Source organism: Stegodyphus dumicola, chromosome 5, assembly GCF_044657685.1.
Source record: "Stegodyphus dumicola isolate Sdum_Otavi_A_Nest chromosome 5, ASM4465768v1".
NCBI classification, from domain to species: domain Eukaryota; kingdom Metazoa; phylum Arthropoda; class Arachnida; order Araneae; family Eresidae; genus Stegodyphus; species Stegodyphus dumicola.
The window spans coordinates 153,779,106-153,801,283 of NC_140772.1; the positions used below are offsets into that span (position 1 = coordinate 153,779,106).

At 29.7% G+C, this 22,178-nt stretch overlaps 2 protein-coding genes across 7 annotated transcripts in view; one reads left to right on the plus strand and one right to left on the minus strand.

Annotated features, from left to right (window-relative positions):
• Abp1 (Actin binding protein 1) overlaps positions 1 to 13,035 on the minus strand; it is a 53,687-nt gene extending 40,652 nt beyond the window's left edge. The window contains exons 1-3 of the mRNA XM_085817256.1: positions 12,668 to 13,035; positions 12,392 to 12,447; positions 12,091 to 12,203 (exon numbers count right to left, since the gene is read on the minus strand). Coding sequence (XP_085673382.1) covers positions 12,091 to 12,203; positions 12,392 to 12,447; positions 12,668 to 12,750 — 252 coding nt within the window. The 5' untranslated portion in view covers positions 12,751 to 13,035. The remainder of the gene's footprint in view (positions 1 to 12,090; positions 12,204 to 12,391; positions 12,448 to 12,667) is intronic.
• An 877-nt stretch (positions 13,036 to 13,912) lies between these two features.
• LOC118189353 (rho-related BTB domain-containing protein 1-like) overlaps positions 13,913 to 22,178 on the plus strand; it is a 265,646-nt gene continuing 257,380 nt past the window's right edge. For 3 of the 6 annotated variants that reach the window (XM_085817262.1, XM_085817266.1, XM_085817268.1), the window contains exons 1-3: positions 13,913 to 14,047; positions 14,652 to 14,749; positions 17,712 to 17,827. The gene's annotated coding sequence lies outside the window, so the exon portion shown is untranslated. Of the gene's footprint in view, positions 14,048 to 14,651; positions 14,750 to 17,711; positions 17,828 to 18,398; positions 18,467 to 22,178 lie in introns of all 6 variants that reach the window. The other 3 variants (XM_085817263.1, XM_085817267.1, XM_085817264.1) reach the window with 3 other exon arrangements.

The window sequence follows — 22,178 nt, forward strand, 5'->3', positions numbered from 1 at the left end:
AGAGACATTAATTAAGCCATGTGCGCTGGAAATGGTTGAATTAGTTTGTGGACTGGAACAGAGAAAAAAAAAAAAAAAAAACTTGAGGCTATTCCATTGTCCAAGGATGTGATACATTCAAGAATAGTTGAAATTTCTTGCAATATCTTGAAACAAATCATCGATGAATTGAAAGCATTGCCATTTCCCTTTAGTATGCAACTGGATGAAACTACAGACATCTCGAATTGTAGTCAACTTCTTGTTTTTGTTTGTTACATGGTGTCTGCTGATATTATCAAAGAAGAATTCTTATTTTGTGAGCCTCTTTTGCAAACTACAAAGGCAGTTGATGTTTTAGCGATTTTAAATGTTTTCTTTTCCAAACAGGACTTCGACTGGAAACAAAAACTTAATTCATTTTGTACGGATGGAGCACCTGCGATGCTTGGCAATAAATCTGGTTTTGCCCATTTGGTAAAAAAAAAAGAGGCTCCTAATGTTATTGTTACACATTGTTTTTTACATAGACATGCACTGGCTACAAAAACTCTTCTAACCAGCTTAAAAGAAGTATTGTCAATAGTTATTAAAACTGTGAATTTTATTAGAAGTAGAGCTCTTAATCATTGTCTTTTTAAAACACTGTGTCAAGAAATGAACGCAGAACATGAGGTACTTCTGTACCACACAGAAGTGCGCTGGCTGTCACGAGGGCAGGTTTTGAAACGAATTTTCATGTTGAAGACAGAAGTATCACTTTTTTTTAGAAGAAAATGAAAACTCACTCTTCGAATATTTCAAGAAAAAAGATTTTATATGTAAATTGGCTTACCTGGCAGACATTTTTAACCACATGAACGATATATGTCTTTCAATTCAAGGGCCTGATACAACAATTATAGATGCCACTGAGAAACTACAGGCATTTTTATTGAAAATGTCACTTTTGAAAATTAGAATTCAAAATGGGATATATGCAAACTTTCAAATGTTGGACGAAGTGCTTTTTAAAAATGGATCTCGGAAAGACAGTTAGTTATTAAATAACTTGAAAAATGAAATCTGTGAACACCTGGAAGTACTTCAAATTTCATTTGAAAAATATTTCAATTCGAATGGAATAAATATAAAAGATGAGTTGTGGATTCGTAATCCTTTTCTGTGTGATATTGACTGTATCGATGACATGAACCTTGCCAAAGATGAGCTAATTGATTTGAAAACAAAATCCTTGTTAAAAATGGATTTCCATTCAAAAACTCTTGGAGAGTTTTGGTCTTCTTTAAGAGAAGCCTATCCATTGCTTGTAAAACGAGCTATGGCAGCCATTATTCCGTTTGCTACAGTATATCTTTGCGAAGTGGGATTTTCCACACTTGTCACAATAAAAACAAAACATCAAAACAGACTGAATGTCAAACATGATATGTGCGTTGCTTTGTCGAAAACCATCCCTTGATTCAATCTGTTAATCAAGGAAAAGCAGCAACAGCCTTCACATTAAAAATTTTAATTTCTTCAAATTTTTTATACTATTGAAATAAAAATATTAAAATAATTAAATAATAAAACAGAATATATTTTGTAATGAATGATGTTTAAGCAATTTTTTTTCACAGAGGGGTCCATGACATATTTAAAATTTTTAAAGTGGTTCATTGTGCCAAAAAGGTTAAGAAACACTGCTCTAGCCAATCCGAAATCTGTTTATCAATTTCACGCTGCTCTGCGGCGAGGGGGGGGAAGACGTGGTGCGCAATGAATTGGAAGTTGATCTGTCAGATCCCCACAACCAGAAGTCATACGGATTCAAGTCTGAAGAACGAGGCCAAGTGGCTGGAAAATTTCTTGAAATCTCCAGTGTACTCAATCATCTCCAAAGTGGGCATGTAACAGTACTTTGACTAGTACAGCAATGTGAGGTAGTGTACCATCTTGCATAAAGACAGGAGTCTGTAAACATTCTCGTTCTTTAAGACAGGAATGACTTGCTGGTGAAGAAGTTTGCAGTGATGGGCACCCATGATGGAACACCTTCAAGGGTTTTGAGAAGTGTTATTCTCAAAGAAAAAGGGACTAAGAATAAAATCAGCTGTAAAACCACACCATACAGTAACGTACTCAGGATGTGAGGCTATTTAAGCACACCGTGAGGACAAACAGTACCCCAGAAAGTTTTGAAGATTATCTGGTTGACCATTTTCATACTTTGGGATTATCTTAAGTATTCTCACCAAAAAGTAGCTTCTGTGCCAATAACCACAAATAACAGTGTAATCCTTGACTACGCGAGTTAGTTTAAGCGTATTGACATACATTGCTTGTTTTTACTTCGCTGCAAAATGATTTGACTTGGGATTTGCCTAACACCAAAGAGTGGCACATTTTCAATAGTATAAAATCATTTCTTGTAAGAAAATGTGCGTTAATGGTTACAATAGGCATTGTATATCAAAACCGATAAGCAATGGCGATGCAATGTAAAGAGGTGCAATAAATGAGTAGCTATTTGAAAAGGCACATGGTTGGAGGGCTCAAAACTCCTGTTTCTGACTGCCATTCCAGTTTATTTACTACTGGTCACAAGAATTAACATAAACTGAATGGGAAGAAAAACAGCTGGATTTAACAGGAAAGACAATTGTTACCTGGAACAATTATATGAGGGAAGTGTGCACTTATAGCCTTCTACATCATGATTCAAAACAAATACAAGGTCTGAACAAAATTGTAGAGATATATGAAAGGCTACAAAGAGCAAAAACCAAGTCGGTCATATTCTTCCAAAACAATGGATATTTGAGGGACTCTGCAGAGAGACGAATGAGTTTTTCATCATACAGGTTCCCAATCAAAATACAGTAACTTTAATGGCTGAACAAAAAAATTGTTCAAAAATTGCAGAAAGAACTACAATTTTCTCAGACTCGTGGAATAGTTACAAAACTAATGAACTGAAAGCAGTGGGATTCCAACACTTTAAAGTAAATCGACGATATCATTTTGCGAATCCTGAAACTGGTACACATACACAAAATATAGAATGACTGTAAGGTTTGGCAAAATGAAGAAACAAGAAATACCGCAGAACCTTAAAACACTTGGATTTGTATGTAAATAAATTTATGTGGCAGAGAATGCACAAGGATAATGACTTTCTGTTTGCGCTTTAAAAGCTATCAAGGATTTTTGGCTGCCAAAATGATTTATAATAATATATAGGGTTAGATTAAGAATAATTCGATGTGTAATGATAAAAAAATGCAGGTTTTTACTTTGTTTTGATTATTTTCATTACACTTTTTTATTACATATTCTTATAGTTACATTTTTTTGTTATTATTATCATTTGATAAATTTAATGTGTTTAACCCTCTCAGCGTTAAGGCCGGAAAATTCCGTACAGAAGTTTGCCTTCCACATTCATTATACATGAAAATTTCTGCTAGCTTTTAATGTATCTGATTTCAGTTTGGATGTATATTGGAAGAAAAGGAATCAAGGTACAAAATGAAAGAGTCATTTTTTAATTAAAATCAAGAAAATATCACTTATTCATGACATTTTGAGGAGCTTTGAAATTTCAAGGCTAAACCCGTAACGCTCAGAGGGTTAAAATGTTTATTTTGGAAATTACTTTTCATTATGATGATGCCAAAGAATTTGCGCATTTTCGTGAGTGTGTACAGGTCAACAGGATAATTCCAAAGTACCATTTTGAATATTAACTGCTTGATCTAGGATAACATACGACTCATGCAACTATAAAATGTTCCACAGCCATTGCGCCTAAAAGAAGACTAGCAAAATTAGTGTGTTTCTTCGTGTCGCAGGTTGCAGCTCTTTCAGTAACTTGAATTTTATATGACTACCACTTTACACTACATTGCAGAACCTTTTGATCAATCAAGGGAAAGATCATGCGACAGCACTCGAAAGCACTTCGTCAAAGAATATTGAGAACCGAATGATCTTGGGATGAGAGCCTGAGTGATTTCTTCCACAATTTCATTTGAAATTATTTCAGTCCTCTTCTTTACAGCACACACAACTTTCCAATCTCTTCAAATTTAATAATTATATTTTTCAAACCCTGCCTCAATGTATGCTCTTTTCACAAGACTTTCAGGCATAAATATTCTCATAGAGTTGAAAAATTACACCCATTCTGATAAAACCACTTGATCAATAAAGCTCAATCTTTTTTCTCTAAAGGTATGGTGTAGAACGATTTTATGGCACTGATTATCAGGTTTTTTAAAAATGTTCCAAAATTACATAACATCCTTTCTACATTGCATGAACAGTGCCATCTGTTGGTCCATTTTTATTGCAGATTTCTTTTGCCCACCATCCACATAGCATATTTCAACAAAATAGGTCTACCAGAATGAGCTCTATGTATGTCTAAATCTTTAATTATAACCAATCTGTATTTTTGTTCTTAAATAATTATTTTTGCAGTATTTTGTGCAAGTTAATAGTATATATTAACTATTCTCTCTCTTTGCATTTGAAATTCTGCAATAATCCGTTCAATATCATAATGCAAATGTAAACACAAAAAACCTGCAAAAAGTTGCTTGGAGATGCATGTGGACCATTCTCAAGAATGTGTGTGCCTATTTTCATAGCTCTTGGTCTTTCTAGATAGATCTTTTTCTATGTGATACTATGCACAAAAACTCTTTCCCTTGTCATTACTGATGTTACTAAAGATAATATGCACTTTAGTAATGACAGTAAAAAATCAGTTGTTATTCAGAGATACTACATGTCAAAAATTTATGCTCTGAAAATGATTATATGGCTAATGACAACCTCATCTGATGTGATTTAAATTCAAAGAGTTAATGGGAAAACGTAATCATGAACAAAATGCAAAAAGAGCAACCAAGTTTTTAAGACAAAGATTTCATTACGAGAACAAATGGCAGAATGAACAAATCTCAAAAGGAAGGGGGAGGGATTCCACAGAAGACAGACACACTGTACGTTATCCTTGTATTATTTTTAATTATGTTCCCAAAATAATGTTATTATTTCCATATTACTAATTTTTTCAACAGGTTCTTATCCAAAATATATTTTTAATGTGCTTAAGCACATTAAAAATAAGCATATATGAAGGAATCCTGAGGGGATATGAAGAAGAATTGTAGTGTTATTAGTCCCAAGCATTCGTTGTTGCTTATGGGAATATTTAAATTGAAACTGGTTGAATCTTGGATTTGGTCTGAAGTGGAGGTAGGATTTGCTTTGGATATCCTTGTTCAATATTTGAATTGTTTGTAAAATGTCAGAGTTAGTTAAGTTTAGAAAGGAATGTAGTGCTGTTACGATCTTCTGTAATTAACCAGACTGAACACTTTGTTGTTGAAAATTATAGCGAGATCAATGCAACAAATAAAGTAAATCTCTTAAAAGAATTTCAAGTGCAAATAATAGACAAAGAATTTAATTTAAAATGCTTCAATGATGAAATCAAAAGTCTTCATGATGTTAATAATATAAAAAATGAAATTACTGTGTCAGAGGAATATTTGGAAAAGATTATCTTTTGAAACAAAAAACAATAAATGTAATTGATAGAGTAATGGAAGATGATATGAACATAAATAATGCATCCTTTTCTACTCTCCAGTTACACCAGAGAACCTAACTTTTAGAGAGATCAATGCAGTTAAACTTCTTAGATTAATTATACATAAATATTATGATGATTCTGCTTCATGGGTGGAATTCCATAACCAGTTTGAATGTAGTATTCGTAATAACAGCAATCTTACATAAATGGATAAACTTAATTATTTAATGTCATACTTAGGATGTACAGCATTTGACTATATAAATGGTTTGCCATTAACAGAAGAAAATTATGACACAGTTTTGAGAATATTAACACCATCCATCTGAATCAGTTACTTAAAATACCTATTGTTAGAAGTACAAGTTATTTAAATGGATTAAGAAAGTTATTTGATAAAGCCGATATGAATATCAGAAGTTTAGGCATTAGGAGTTTAAACAAAATTAGGGGCATTAAGAGGTTAGTACTTTATTGATACCCATTTTACTCAAAAGAATTTCGAAAGCACATGTTTCTGTGAGTAAGACAAAGTTATCAGCTCTTTAGTAGTGCATTTAAAAATATTTTCAGAAAATTTGAAAATAAAAAGCTTAGTACTAATCAAAATATATCAACTGTGAGTTTGGAAATGTTAAAAAGACACTGTATATTTCGTAACAGTAAGGACCATGACCTGTGCGAATTCCAAAGAGTAAATTTAAATAAAAAAACGATGGGTAGTCTATATTTTGGGGTACTCCTTGGTTTATCACTAATGGGTAATCCAAAATTACCATAAATAAACTTCCAAGTTGTTTTACTTATGGTAACCTGAGTGTTTTATGGTATATGATTTGGAAACCCTATTATGATGTTATTGGTTGTAATGTGTGATAGCGCTGATTTTGATTACTTTGAAGAATATTTATTAGGGTTTATTTCTGTGCTGGATGTCGGTTAGGAAGTACGTCGCTTATTTTATGTTTTACACCGTAAAATGGCTGCAGGTGGTAATATTATCCTGAAGTTTCTGTACAATTTGGAATGAAAGCACTTGTTGACTGGTGTGTAAATGAAGGTTTAAATGGCTTAGGTTCACCTTAAAGTAAATTACACAGTGATATTTAAGGATTTGGAAACCAGAGTCCATATGAACACTATTAAAGATATATGGGGTGTAATAAAGAAGGATTTTTGAAAGAAATACCACCGACAGTCTGTCACTATGGTGGATATTTTTTTTTTTTACTTTTGTGAATTTATGTGACAACGGCAGTATACAGATTCTAGTTCAGATAAGTTTAAAGTTTTTCTATGCTGTTAAGGAATTTTGTGTGCTGCACACCAAAGACACAGTTTCTAAATAAGGTTAGTCAATATTTAATTTTTGTACTGCACAGATTAGATAACATGTATTTCCATTTTCATGTTATTTCCTTGTTTTACTTTTTGCAAGTTATTGAGATTATACTTTTTTCATGTTTTAATTATGTTCTGGACGCCATTTTACTTAAAAGGACATTACGTGTAAACAGGAATGGCGTCAAAAATATCACATTACATCAAGGAGTACCCTGAAATAAATTTTTCCCAAAAAGATAATCAATGATTCAGCGGTTCTTCAAAATTCCATGGCCGATTCTGTAAGACTTAACTTATGCATGTAAGAACTGCAACAGCTTAATTCATCACTATTTACTATACGAAAACAACAATAAATCAGTTATATAGGAAATGGCAAAGAGGAATTTAAACCTAGTGTCTCGATGCAGTTCATCTAACTACGGGTCAAAGGGAGTGCTATTTCAAACTTGTACAGGGTGGCTTGCTGAGAAGAAAAATATAAACTTTGCACAGTGCTCATGGATAGGGCTGTGAGAGATCTCGGATTACAAAATCTTTGGCAAATGTCTTTACAATTAATATTATTTGAAAGGAAAGATTATCTGCTTATGGTTTTTGGTCCTTGAAAGCAATAAACAAAACATACCATGTAGTGAAGTTAGAATTGAGAATTAAGAAATGGGAATAACCTTACAAAATATACTGAGATAGAAGTATTAGTTACTGAAATTATTACTGCCACATCCATTGCAATTCCTAGTATACACATTCAAAATATTTTTAAGCAAAAGGGTTTAATTTTAGCTGATGCATGAAATGACTCAAATGAAGATTATTCATATTTTAATAGGAGCAGTGATAAAGTCATCAAAAGAGAGAAAAGTAAGTCAAAAAGAGTCAAAAGCACAATGCAATAATCAAAAAGTTAAACTGCATCCTAACTATTTTGGGGCTTACACTGTAGGAAATACAAGATAATTTTGGAGAAATGATTCAAGGATATGTAGTATACATAAATTTTAGCATTAAAACCAAAATGCAAATGTTATGGAATGTACAATCTTTAGAAATATAGCTTCTAATATGTTGCTCTAAAAAACAATTTGACAGTAATTTGAAGTTTGTAGATGGAAGATAGGAAACTTGGGTTAATCTTCCATAATCGGGGTGAGCGCCAAACTTGGCGAGATTTTGATTTGGTTGCAGTTTCCAGCTGCATGTTTTCCTGTCGCAAACCTAGAGATTTATTTCCATGATTGATTCTCCCAGAAGTTTTTTTTTTAAATTTAATTTTGAAATACTGTGTTTGTTTTTAAAAGTTTTACTGTTTAATATTTGCAGGAGGTTAAGCTGTTGTTGGTGGGAGAATGTTGATTTCAGATGAAATGAAGTTTATAATTTACGAATGTTTTCATTTAATTTTATTTACTTAATGTTTTCCGGGTCAGTTAATTACTTTTTTTTCAGTTTTACTTCTTCCATTTGGAAAAGACGTGCAATGTTTAAAGTTTTGAGGGAAAGTTGCTTAGTTTGTTGAATTCCACGACTATAGTAACTTGTATATTTTAGCGAGTTTATGATGCATCCGTTGTTAATGAATTTGAATATATTTACTTGGCTGACAATTGGAGTCCAATGAATTTATTATATAATTTATTATTATTCATTATACTATTTTATCATAAATTACATAGACAGGACTATGTTTTTACTTGCAAAGCTTAAGGACTTTATTTTCCTCATCTAGTATTTTATCATCTCATTTTTCTGTTCTGTTTACGTAAGATAACGGTTTTCACTACTACAAAACTTAAAAGTTACAATTCTGTTTATGTTTAAATATCTCATCTTAGTTCTCTCATTGCGCCAAAAATAGTTTGGCGCCAACTTACCCCACATAGGAAGATTAGCCAAAACTTGCTTGCTATGGGAACCTTGAACCTTGTTATGAAGAACACTAACTTTTGGCTCTAGTGTAGAATTGGGTGCCCCTTCGATTAGTGACAAATTTTTAAAAATTTTGGGCCTGAAATCTCATTTCTGGTTACCATGATAGTTTTAACTTAGTTTCAGCTTCCTGATTTTTTTTAAATGAAAATAGATTGATGTGTACATGGACAAATTTAAGGCAGTGCGTAATGCCTAGTTTGTGCAATTCTGGGATTTTTTTTAAGTGAAAACAGATCGATGTGCACATGGACACAGAGTTTGTGCAATTCTATGATGTTTTATTTTTGTTTTGTGTAGCGGCCATCTTGAAATTGTGCCATTCTGCCGCCGATCTTGGCTTCAAACAAGAATCACAAAAAACAAGGGGAACCCAATTGTAAACTTTTACCACATTTTTTTATTTGGCCAAAAGAAGGTTTGAAGATTTTAAAAAGTACTTTTAAAATAGAAAATGGTGGTAAAAGTATAGTTTAGGGTACCCCTTGGCGATTTTTGGCAGTACATGGATACCGATTTTGTGCAATTCTTTGACTCATTATTTTGGCTTGCGAAGCAGAGATTTTTGTGCCAAGAATCGCCGCTACACAAAGCCAAAGTAACAAGACAAACAACTGGACAAACTCGGTATCCATGTACACATCGACTTATTTTCACTTAAAAAAAAAAATCCCCGAATTGTACAAGAATGGCATTGCGCACTCCTTTGACTTTATCCATGTACACGTCGACCTATTTTCACTTTAAAAAAAAATCACAGAATTGCACAAACTTGCATTGCACACTCCCTTTACTTTGTCCATGTACACATCGATATATTTTCACTTACAAAGTCAAAGGAGCACTGAATTCTACAATATAGGCAAACAAAAAATACATAATCTCAATTAAATAAATTTTAAACCAAACAATAAGATAACATAAAAAAAGAAAAACATGTTATAAATTTAAGCACTACCAAAGGCAAATATTCACTTACCATGATTTTTGAGTTCGTTTCGTATACCCAGAGCCACATAAAAATCAATCATACTCAAATGACTTTTTTCAAACCAGGTACTCTTTCTGATCGAACGCTTCACATAGTGACCATCTGAACCTTTCTTCCTACAAACTCATTCAAATCCATCTAAATAGTTTTTACGTTCGACTAGACGCATATCCTCCCTACATACAAGACGCTTATAATGGCTCCTAAGTAAACCTTCATTTACACAGTCAATTAAAGCTCTTTTCCCCTTTCGCTCCAAATCGTACAGAAACTTCAAATTAATCTTACTACATCCGGCCATTTTACCATCTAAAGAATCAAACCAACACACACCACAAAACATCCCATGATTCAAAATTTCCCAGAATTCTGCACCCGATTACGTCACAATAGGGTTTCTATAACATTCAACTACTCAGGCTACCATAAATGAAACAACAACTTGGCGATAAATCAAACAACAACTTCGGCATAATACAAGGGGTACTTTAAAGTCTACTCTACCCAAAATGGTTAGCAAATGAACTTAAGGACATAATTAAAGATCAACAGATAACTGAATTGATGAAGAATGTTCTAGGGATGAGGAAGAGTATTTTATTTGACATTCAGCAGCTGTGAGAACCGATATTAATATTCCTAAAGTTTTTTAACTGTAGTTTAAAAACAAACTAAGCCTTTCTTTAAACAATTGCTTACAGACAGGTCCAAGTTTAATTGCAATGTATTGGACATTACTTTAAATATACATGAGTAAACAATACAGCTTAGAATTTTGAAAATCATAATATATTCTGAAGCTTAATTTAGTAAAAAGAAAAAATATTGTAAAGGTGCAAATATTTAAAAAAATAATTTACTAGATACATCATAAATCTCGTTAACTAGATGCCTTGTAAATTACATAAGAGATATTATTGAGTTAAAATAACAAACCAAATAATTCTGAAAGATGCATAATATATGGCATAAGAGATATCTTTATTAACAACAATTGAACAAATTTTTATAAAAAAAAAAAAAAAAAAAAAAAAAAAAAAAAAAATGCTTTAAATTACATCAGTAAAATACATAATTAAAAAGTAAAGTGCCATTTAAATTATGGAGGAATACACTTATTGCTCTTAAATCACTCTGTTATGGATTTTTTGATTTAATTTGAAAGATACAGATCTCATGCTCTGCTGGATGACAACCTTACGAGAACCATCTATTAGTACAGCTATGCAGAAGTTAAAACTTTCTGTATTTTGCACAACTGCAACATTTATCATATTATGTGAATGATACACATAATGTAACACAATATATCTTTTCTCAACCACTAACTCTGAATCTACTTTCATGTTAATTATTTTATCCTGTAGTTATCTCTGTTATTGACAAGGGTTCCATACAGAAATTTCATATGCTAACTCCCAAAGAGAGATGCATATGGTTATTTTTTACACATAGGAGTCCTTTATCATGAGCAGGTCTCAATGAAAATAAGAAGTTACATAAATTAAAGTAAAAGACTAAATCTTTTGGTAAGACACCAAAGACACTTTTCTAATGTTGATATAATTTATTAAAAAATAATAATAGTAAGTTGGAAGCAAAAAATTTTGGGTAAAGTGCAGAATCGCCCACTTATTTGTTTGGCGTTTTTTACAAGAGTAAGAAGAATTGGATTTTTGCCAATCTTCTTTGACTTTTTAAGTGAAAATAGGTTGATGTGTACACGGATATAGTCAAGGTAGTGGGCAATGCCATTTTTGCATAATTCTGGGATTTTTTTCAAGTGAAAATAGGTCGATGTGCACATGGATATCGAGCATGTGCATTTCTTAAAAACGTGCCAAGCAGTCGGTGATTCTGCACTTTCCCCAAAATATTAATAAATTCTACGAAACAGAAAATATCTATCTTGCATCAGTGTGGGTAAAGATATTTTCCCATTTTAGCAGACGGTACCTTTGATGTTCTTTCAAATAATAACTTTCAGCATCCCATTAAGCCTAGTAATGTAGGCAGTAACATGTACAGTTTGCCCCTTAATATGGTACAGTGTGAAATATACACCAAAGTATCAACCGTTTCTTAAGAAATGTGTGTGGGAGGAGATGAAGATTTGTAGATGTTAAATTTTTAAAAAAAATATTTAGTGAAATATTTTTAAAATGACTTCTATACAAAACCTGAAAAATATTAACATTTACTGCTAATCAATTATATCAGGACAACGTTAAATGATAAAATTATCATGAATGCTTACCCAGTTTATGAGGACAAACTTTGGTAGGCCAGTAGTGGGACTTATAACTCTACAGAAAGCATACATTATTTTTCCACTATTTAACTCATCAACTAACTCTTCCAGCCCTCCATCTAGATAATTTTCAGAACTCCAAATTAGTATATATATCATGGTATTAAAAAAAAAGTAAAAATATTACAGTGTAAACATTATGTACAGACTTTTACTTAGATTTTGCAGTTATATAAATTATAAACATTTCAAATAAATATTCAAACAAATTACATAAGAGTACTAATTCATTCCTATTTAATCTCACCTCCTTTATCAACGACATATAAGTCATTAGACTGCTTTTCATAACCAAACAGAGCCCTGAAATATACAACGTTTAAGGCCATTTAATCACAAAACATCGATTCTTATAAAAATACAATTTTTGTTTTGAATTTCAGTTTTTAAATTATACTTTATAGACATCAATCAGAATTTAATTTAAGATATGAAAACACCGGCTTCGATAAACGAAGATTAGCTAAGCCTATTATTCCTAACGAAAAATATGCAATATACTATAATGTATTGAAAACTATACCAATCTGTGGGAGATTTATCGTCAACAACTTCTTTCCAAGCTTCAAGCAAAGCATTTCGATGCTTTGACAAATTTACAGACATGTTTAATATTACCAACTGTCAAAGGCTATGACAACACAAATGACAGGAAATTAAACTCCGATAAATGACGTCATGATATTATAAACACATTTTCTTAAATTCATATTACAGAATCGCTTATAATTTTCTATGCGTTCCGTTACTGTTGTGTTTGTATAATTATTATCGATAATTATAAAAATATACGCCAGTAGTCTAACGATAAAAACAGAAGATCAAGAGCCAAACTCAAGGTCAGGAGAGAGGAGAACAACCCGTACGAAAGTATTGCTGCGTACGGTATATAAAATGCTACAATTAGGACCATCTCGCTCATTTTGGCGACAAATGTCATGTGATTTACAACGTTTTCTAACATCTCAAAGAAAATTTATTCTTATTCAAAATTAAGTTTCTATTTATATAGCTTTCCAATTCGTGCACCACATAAAGATATCATACTGAAATGAAAATAAAATGTATTTTAAAACAATGTAGCTAACTAAAAAATCAAGACTTATTTTATGGAAAAGGATCTTAAGAAAAATACTTCAGAATGTGTTCAGGTGATTAAAAAAAATATTACATTACATTATATATAAAAAAATTCAAATTAAAAAATACCAAATAAAAATTTTTAAAATAACATATATATTTAGATAAACCTTTTGCTTTATACGAATAGAGAATGTTTGTTAAATTCAGGTATCATTTTAACCATATAAGTTGTATAGCCAGTTTGAATTTTGAAGGTTTAGAAATGTTTCAATTGCGGCTGTAAAAACCTTGCTGTTTTTAAGTTCTGGAATATCTTCAGGAATGTTACTATGCTTTCACCGAATTGAATCAGGAAGTTCATCTGCAAAACATTCGCCTCTCATGATGTTTGCTTTTTATAATATCTAAAATTCGTGATAATTTAAATTTGCTTGTATTTTATTCATTTTCTTTCATTAATAATATTATTTTTGTCATGATTTGGGCAATAAGTGGACGGACCTATACATTTTATTTCCATATTCTAGCTATCTAATCAAAGGATAAAATCAAAGAATAAAAAAATTAAACAGCATCAATATTTTTGTAAACAATTCTTCTGATATTTTATAATTTTACTATATACCGTTTGCAAGAAATTGATAGCGATTTTTCATATCACGACTTTGGCGATTAAGATGATTTTTTTTATGACAACATAACCGACGTCAATATAGCAACCCTGAATTGCACAGGAGTGAAGAATCTCAGGCTTATATTCTACTGTGCTAAAGAGACATCTCCTGTGACAGCTGAATCGTTGGTTATCGTGTTTTTCAAGGTATATTATATATTTTGGGGAGGAAATTGTAGGGTTATTTCATAAGAATGTAAGAATAAGTTAGGGAAAATGTAGTATTTTGGCGTATTCTAATTGTATTATTCCGAAACCTAAGAAAATACATTCGAAGAGTGGTTTGATTAGTTCTAGTATTTACATAAAAGTATAAACAATGGCAGCTGCATAAGATGATAGTATGCCAAACCAGCTGGTTTGTCATGTTATCTCTAATTTTAGTTTCGCTGTAATACATAGCAAGTTTCTATTTAATGAAAATAATTCCTTAAATAAGATATGTTACATAGTGGCCTTTAATTTAATTAAAAAGTAATTGGTACTGTGCCGCATTTACAATCAGAATACTTATGTTGATGCATTTTAGTGATATTTTTGCGCATCTTTTTTAATAATTAAATAAATAATGTAAAATAATACTAATTTTTTGTACGGTTCTTAATCTCTGTATCAGTTCTGTATGCTATTAAACTAATTGTTAAGTATGTTTACAAATAGATCGATTTTATAAGAAACTGAAAGTTTTAAGGACATCTTAAGTGTGGGAAATAATATTAAGCTCTTTTTTCATTATATATTTTTCTTGTAGGCTTTTCTACTATTACATGAATGGGAAAAGACCTGAATAAAACATCAATGAAATGACTTAGGTAAACAGTTCAGTCTAGAAGTAGATTGCAGAGTAAAGTAAGTTCTGTAGTTGTTTTTCTTATTAACTTTTCCCCCCCTACTTATTTTCTCCAAGAAAAATAATTTATATTTGCTTTTTAGTTGTAGATAAAATTTTGTTTAAATACGTTAAGTTTCTCATTCGACTTTCAGAATAATTTTAATCTCTTTATAAGAAAGATGTATCATATTATTTTGAAAAAATATTTTAAATTTTCCTTTCGTAAATTTGTAATTTTCAGAGCTATAATATTATGTGAGTCATTGATATCATAATAATAAGAATTCTGTTTAATACTCTCAGAATAAAAATTTTAAATTGTTGTATTTCTCAAGGATTTGAATCATGAAATTTTTTTAAGAGATTTTTCAATTTTCTTACATTAGGTTGTCATGAAGTTTAAAACTTATAAAATCTTAGATATTAAATGATAAAAATCGACTGAATTAAATATCATTTTAAAAATCAATAATGTTTTTTGATTTATTACATTTTGCTGATTTGTATAAATTCAGGTATCTAAAAAACAATTTAAATGTGGAATGCATATTCTTTTTGTATCATTATGTAATTTGTTACTTTTCTATTTTTTCTTTCAAAAAATTATTTTAAATATTTATTTTTCATCAATGGGAAATTTATTTTACTCTTTTTCTTTCCTGTATTTATTTTTGAAGTTTCAGAAATAAATAAAGTGTTTAGTGTTGTCTTTTGAGAAAGTTTAGGAAATCAAGATTCTTTAAATTTAGATTATGTATCTTTTACAGAATATATGATTATCATAATTTTGTTCCTTTTTTCATAGAAGTGAAAAATAAATCTCTTACCTTATCAACAACAAAAACTCTATTTGTGAGAGTTTTAATATTTAAATCTACTTTCATAAATTAAAATTTTGAACTTTTTTTCACAGTTAATTTTTAGCATTTGTCATTTGGTTATTAAACTTCAAAATAATTTCAGTGGGTTTATTGGAATTATAATATATTTACAAATCAAGAGCTTAAATTAGCAAGCTAAAGCAATAATTTGTACATCACTTTTTTTTAATAACAGTTATCATAAGAAATTTAAGTACTTTCTGATTATTTTCATTCCCACAGAGAGGTTTTAAACTCGTGGACTAATTTGGAGATCAGTCTTAAACTCGTGGACAAATTTGGAGATCAATCTTAAACTCGTTATTGTCTTTAGAAAGAAATGTTTATTCCGGTATTAGTACTTACATATTCATCATAGTAGAAATCGCCAAATTTTCAGAAGCCTTCAAACTGTGCCAGTCATGCACATAACAGTTTTTAGCTAACCATATTAATTGTAAGTTGCAATCTGAAAATTTATCAAATCACCTTTTTCTTCTGTAAACAAACACGAAACTGCGCCAGGATGGTTGCATTAATACATAAGTACCTTAGTATCTTTACATCTGTTTCATAGTTACATCCAGTGGCACCAATTTTCTTTCTTCTTCATTTCCATACACTACATGCACACATCTTGATTTAATATACTTTTACCTTCTCTGTGTACTCAGTGATCCATTTTCATAAAAATAAATAAATAAATAAATAAATAAATAAAAATAAAAAAGAAAGAAAGAAAGAAAGGAAAGAAAAATAAAAAAAAAAAAAAAAAAAATCATCGAATTGCAGAAATACGGAATTGCACATAACTTTGCCACCAAAATCCTAAAATGAGAAGAGGAGAAGAGGCTCGTGATGGCTTTAAACAAGCCACACACTTTACATGTACAGAAAGTCCAGTCCAAGATTCTGATAAAGCAATGGAAAGTGCAGTATGCAATTGAATACTGTACTAAAATCTCTATAGGAGGATTCATAATCTGCAATCGCATTGACTAAATGCCCGGAGGAAGCAATTTGGGGGCTACTATATATTTATGTGTGTTATCATATACGTACTTTTTGGTGGCATCGTGAGTTGCCACAAGTATTTTTTTTTGACAAGGTGTAGTGTCTCATCAATACTATTTTTTGATGGAGATGCAGGTAATTAGAAAGCACTAAAATTTAATATGTTGCAAGTTCATTGGAATAGATTTCTGTAATTTCAGTTCCTGCCCTAATATCATGATATGTTACAGATAATTTAATTCTGATAATAACAGATAATTAATAATTTCTTCATTAATAGTTTTTTTTTTTTTTTCTAATTTTTGTTTTAACTCTTAATTTTTTTTTTTCTAACTTAGAATCATCTCTGTAATTTTCAGTTTTATTTAGAAATTTATTATACTAACAGAGCTTTTTCAAACTGATAGAAAGCAAAGTGACTTTGAAATTTATAGATAAAACCATTTTGAAATGATTCTTATATGCAAATAATAATCATACATGCTGTGCTGGTTGTTTAAGTATTGGCAAAATATTTTAGTTTTAGTCTTATCAAAATATTATTTTGACTAATATATTGTATAAGCAGATTTTGAACTTCAATATGCCGTATGTGAAAAGATATTTGCTTTTATTTTTAAAAAAGAAAAATTATTGTATTTTCACTTATTTATTTATTATATTTTTCATTTGTTTATACATTAATGATTTAAAATGTTATTGTCAATATCTGAATATAAAATAGCTTAGCTCTGAGTCTATCATCAAAAATAATTTCTTTCTAAACATTTTTTCTTGAAATGAAAAAGTGAAAATTACTTTGTAAATTAAATTTCAAAACTTATGATATATTCAAGAAAGAAACCAAGAAATTTAGATTTTGTGTACCCCTCTTTTTTCCCCCCTTTTACAAGTGTAACATAGAATAATACACAATAAATAAAAATATGCATTCCAAATCCAGAATAGATTTATATTTTTGCTTATAGTCGTTAGTATAAAGCAGATATTTGATAATTATTTGTTTAGTAAACTTTTATTTTAAGAATGTTGTAAATGGATTTATATTCATTTTTTCTTCTTCCCCCCTCAATTGTTTATAAGTATACATATGTTATTTTAATAGAGCTTATGAGATGAACAGTGTGCATACTGACCAAGAAAAAATGGAGCATTCAGAATGCTTTATACTTTAAATTTTCAACTTGCTGATGCTGCTCCCTCATAGCCTTAACCACCCAAGTAGGTGAACAGCTTTAAATCATTTAATTTTTTAAGCATTATATATTGGTTTAGTATCAGACTACATGTGAGTAATTAACCCTAGATTAATAAATATCCACCTTAAAGATTATGCTGTTTTATGAAATAACATGCTTAACCTCTTTCATCTTAAAAATAATTAAGAGATGCATGCCAAAATGAATTGATCTTTTATCTGTTTTTACTGGGCTCCATCAATATGAAATTTAAAGTTTAATTGACACATGTTGTCTGAGAGTCGAAAGTTTAGTAAGCATGTTTGTTGCATTATTTTACCATGCATTGAACCAGCATTTCAGTATATTTTTTGTTGTGCTTCGTATTCGTTTGTTAAATTGATTTTCTAAAGAATTTGGTTATTACATAATGAAAATGTGTGGTAATATTTTAATATTTCCATAACTTTAGATAAAGTCAGTGATCACCCAGAAGAAATTGTAAAACTTTATGAGAGCAATGATAATGAAACTGTTAAAATGAAAATGTAAGTGAATATGAAAATAGCTGCGAAGAATATTGAGTTTTAGCAGGAGGTTTTTCTATGTTTCAGGAGGTTTTTCTACTAAATTCCATTCAACCACCTTGAAAGAAACATGTCTTTTCCTTGGTGGAAAATATGTAAGTTTCATATTTTGCTCAAAATAATAATAACAAAAAACAGTGACCTGATAGAAAAAAACAAAATATTTATCAAAACATGTATAGTGAAGTTTCTTCAGTGATGAGCATTTAAAAGTTCAAATTTTTTGTTATCTGTGCTTGATACTGATAATGATAATCTTGATAATTTATCTAGCTCAAAACATGACCAACCTTATAAACAAGGTATAATATTTTTTTAAAATATGTTTTCATTGAAAAAAATCAACATATCTGCATTCAATTTGAAATAAAAGAAAGGAATTAATTTGAACTCTTTGTAATATTGTTTATATCATTCAAAGTCCTCAAAACAAAGCAAAAAAAAAAAAAAAAAATTCAACCCATCAATTTATTTTCACTTATTTTTTCCCTCAAAAGGCAATAGGAAAAACCATCAAATGGCTAAATGATGAAATTAATTCTAAAAGAATACATTATCTAAAAAGCAAATTCTACATAAAGAATACATTATCGAAAACAATTGAGATTGTTTAATGTTAATAGCTGCAATGAAAGACAGTCATTTGTCTTCCTGAGAACTATTTGATTCATGGTAACATATAAAAGTTCAATGATTTGGAAAAGGTTTTGCTAAATTAAAATTTTATTTAACATCATAAGATTTTTTGCAATGAAAGAGGGGAACCACCTAAGAAATTTAAGAACCAAGAATTTATTTTTCTACGGCCACCCTATAAATTTGGAATTATTTACTGAAAGTCATAAAGAAATATATAAAGCTAGTTATTTTCTTACAATTGATGAACAGTTACTAGCATTTTTTTTTCACCTTTCTACCTGCCAAACAGGCCATCATAATATTGCATAAAACTACTAGCAATATGCGATTCAAAATACATAAATGATAAATGCAGTCAGTGTGTTTATCTTGGGAAAAGTTCTGATACCAAAGCTTTTGTAAGCAGATTATTTCATCAGAGTTAGTATTCAGCATTCACAATTAAAATAAGAGAATATATCACAGATAATTGGTTTTTTTTTTAATATTACTTAATACCATACCTCCAAATTATTAGTAATATATATATATATATATATATATATATATATATGAATATATATATATATATATATGAATATGATGTATTATTGGTACTTCATTGTTGTCTTTTAACAATGAAAAACATACAAATGCAAATCTAACAAAATTGTTGTTCTGCTAGCTACCTGCAGCTCATGAAAAGAAGCACGTAAATCTTGAAATAAGTGAACCAAATATTATTGAACTATATAAGTCAACTAAAAGTGAAATTGGCATGCTTGAGAAATTGTGTACTGTGTTGAGCTGCCGTAAGAAGAATGTCGATGTCATGATAGAGGATGACAGGGGGAGTGTACTCATTTTGAAATGAGTACTATACAGTTAATTTAGCACCAAACTTTATGATTTAAGTTTGAATATCTGTGGTAGAATGTAAGACAAGGGAATGACATTTGTGTTACATAAAAAAAATCAAGGTGTGTTCATCTTCCACAATGCATTTATTCCTTTGTTTTCACTGTACACTCAGTACCTGATAGTATTTTTAGAATTACTATTGGAGCATGCTGAACTACTCCATGCCACCTAACAGTGAAGTTCCAGCAGAATAACCTTTCATCTGCAACCATGAGTCACCATTTCTGAACATATATGAACATGCAATGTTTCCCTGTGACTTCATGATAACTGGAATAAATGTAAATTAAATTGAATTATTTCACACACAGTTTACAATAATAATAATACAGTGTGGTATTACATTAACTGTGTAATGCTTATTAAAAATGAGCATATTATCGTGTGACACTTTGTACATGTTTTTCGCATAACAAATATGATCTTAATAAATAGTTACATAATATATGAATGTATAATTGTTTCATAAGAAATGTATATATTGAAATGCCAGTAAGTAGATGCAAATATTTTGGAGAGCGGCAACTTTGAATTAAATTGGATTTTAAAGAGGATTGAAATACCTATTTTATCTCATCGTATGAAGCATTCAGTTGAAGTACTTTTGAACTGAAGATTTTGCATTCAAGAAAAGAAAAGTTAATGAATTTTGCTCATCAGAACTAAAAAGCAGAACTATATACTTTTGTAAATGCTGTTCAAAAACAGTTTGTAAACAAAGCTTCGTTTTTTTAGAGCATGAAAATAAAACCTGAAATCAAAATTTATGGAAACCAACTTTTTAATAAAAAGTTAAATTTATAGTGATGTAAAGCAAGTCTTAAATAGTTTGAAAAAATAATTGGTTCAATCTGTTAGATAATTGTTTAATAAGTACATTATCATTTCTTAAGAGTTTGTAATCTAGGGTTAATAGTGTTATTACTTTTAAAATGGTAAGCAGAAAAAGTGAATATCTTCAAATTTTTTTAATGGAGGTTTAATTTTATTATATGTTTTAAGAGCTAGCATATTAGAAGTAATTTCTAATCCCTGTATTATTTGCCTTGATTGAGTTTTATTTCTTTAAAAAGACAATATATAAATATGTTAGTATTATAAATGGTGTATTATCGATTTTACTAATTATTGTGAACCATGAATAAATTATGGATTATTTTCTTGAATACTGTTTTTCCATGCTGAAATGTACATTGTACAGCTGAAGGTTTGAAATTATAATTAAAGAAATTGCAAAGATATTCCATATTGAAGAGATACTAAATTAAGTTATTGCATTGTGTGTTTTTGACGCAACATTTATAATTTGTGAATACTAATTTTGTATATATGTGGGATTTAAAAACTTTAATAATGTTTTTAATCTAGATGTAGTATAATAACATTCTCTGCTTTTTGCATTACAGCTTATTCTTATAAAAACAAAGGTGTCGCTGATTTTTAAACTAGGCTTAAACATCATTCTGGAATGTATGATCTAATAATACTAGTCATCAGATGTTTTATCACAAAATAAGTAAAGCATATTTTCCATGCATTCATATACCTGATTTCAAATATGTCCTCAATTTTTTTAATACCATTAATAGCTTTTGTTTGATGTCATTTGATAGTATGCAGATACTACTTAGATACAAGCAGGTAATTATATATTAGCAAACAAAGCATAAATTATAATAAGTAATTTATTTTTGAATTTTTTCAAATATTTTATATATATTCATATTTCCATATTTTATATCCTTTTTCTGGTTTGCAGTTAACTGTAATAAGAAATTGGTTTCTCTAAAGTGTATTCAGTAATTTAGTAATTTTTGTAGTTGCCATTGTATCTTCAGTATTAAATTTTTTCATCTATGATTCATTGAATTTAGTCTGTAATTATTTTAATGGAACAAGAGATAGGGCTAATAATGTGTTTATTATTGCTTCTGTTATGTTTTTGTAAGGTAATAGTTAAAACTCAAAAACACATAAAAATGCTGTCAGATCTCATGTATCCTGATTTTTGTCATAAAGACAAAATAATGACAATGCACAATGTAATTATTTTCTCCTGAATGTGAAAGAATTAAAGTATTCCTTAATTCTTTCTGAATTCACAAGTGGAGTGATGTTAACAAAGAATTTTGTATTTGTTTCATATTGAATTCTGAAGAATACTATCGTCTTTTATCTTAACTAGAATAAGTATAAATTAAACAGTCTGAAATAAAGTACATTGCTAAATTTAGTGTAAAAATTTACAAAATATAAATGAAACTCGAA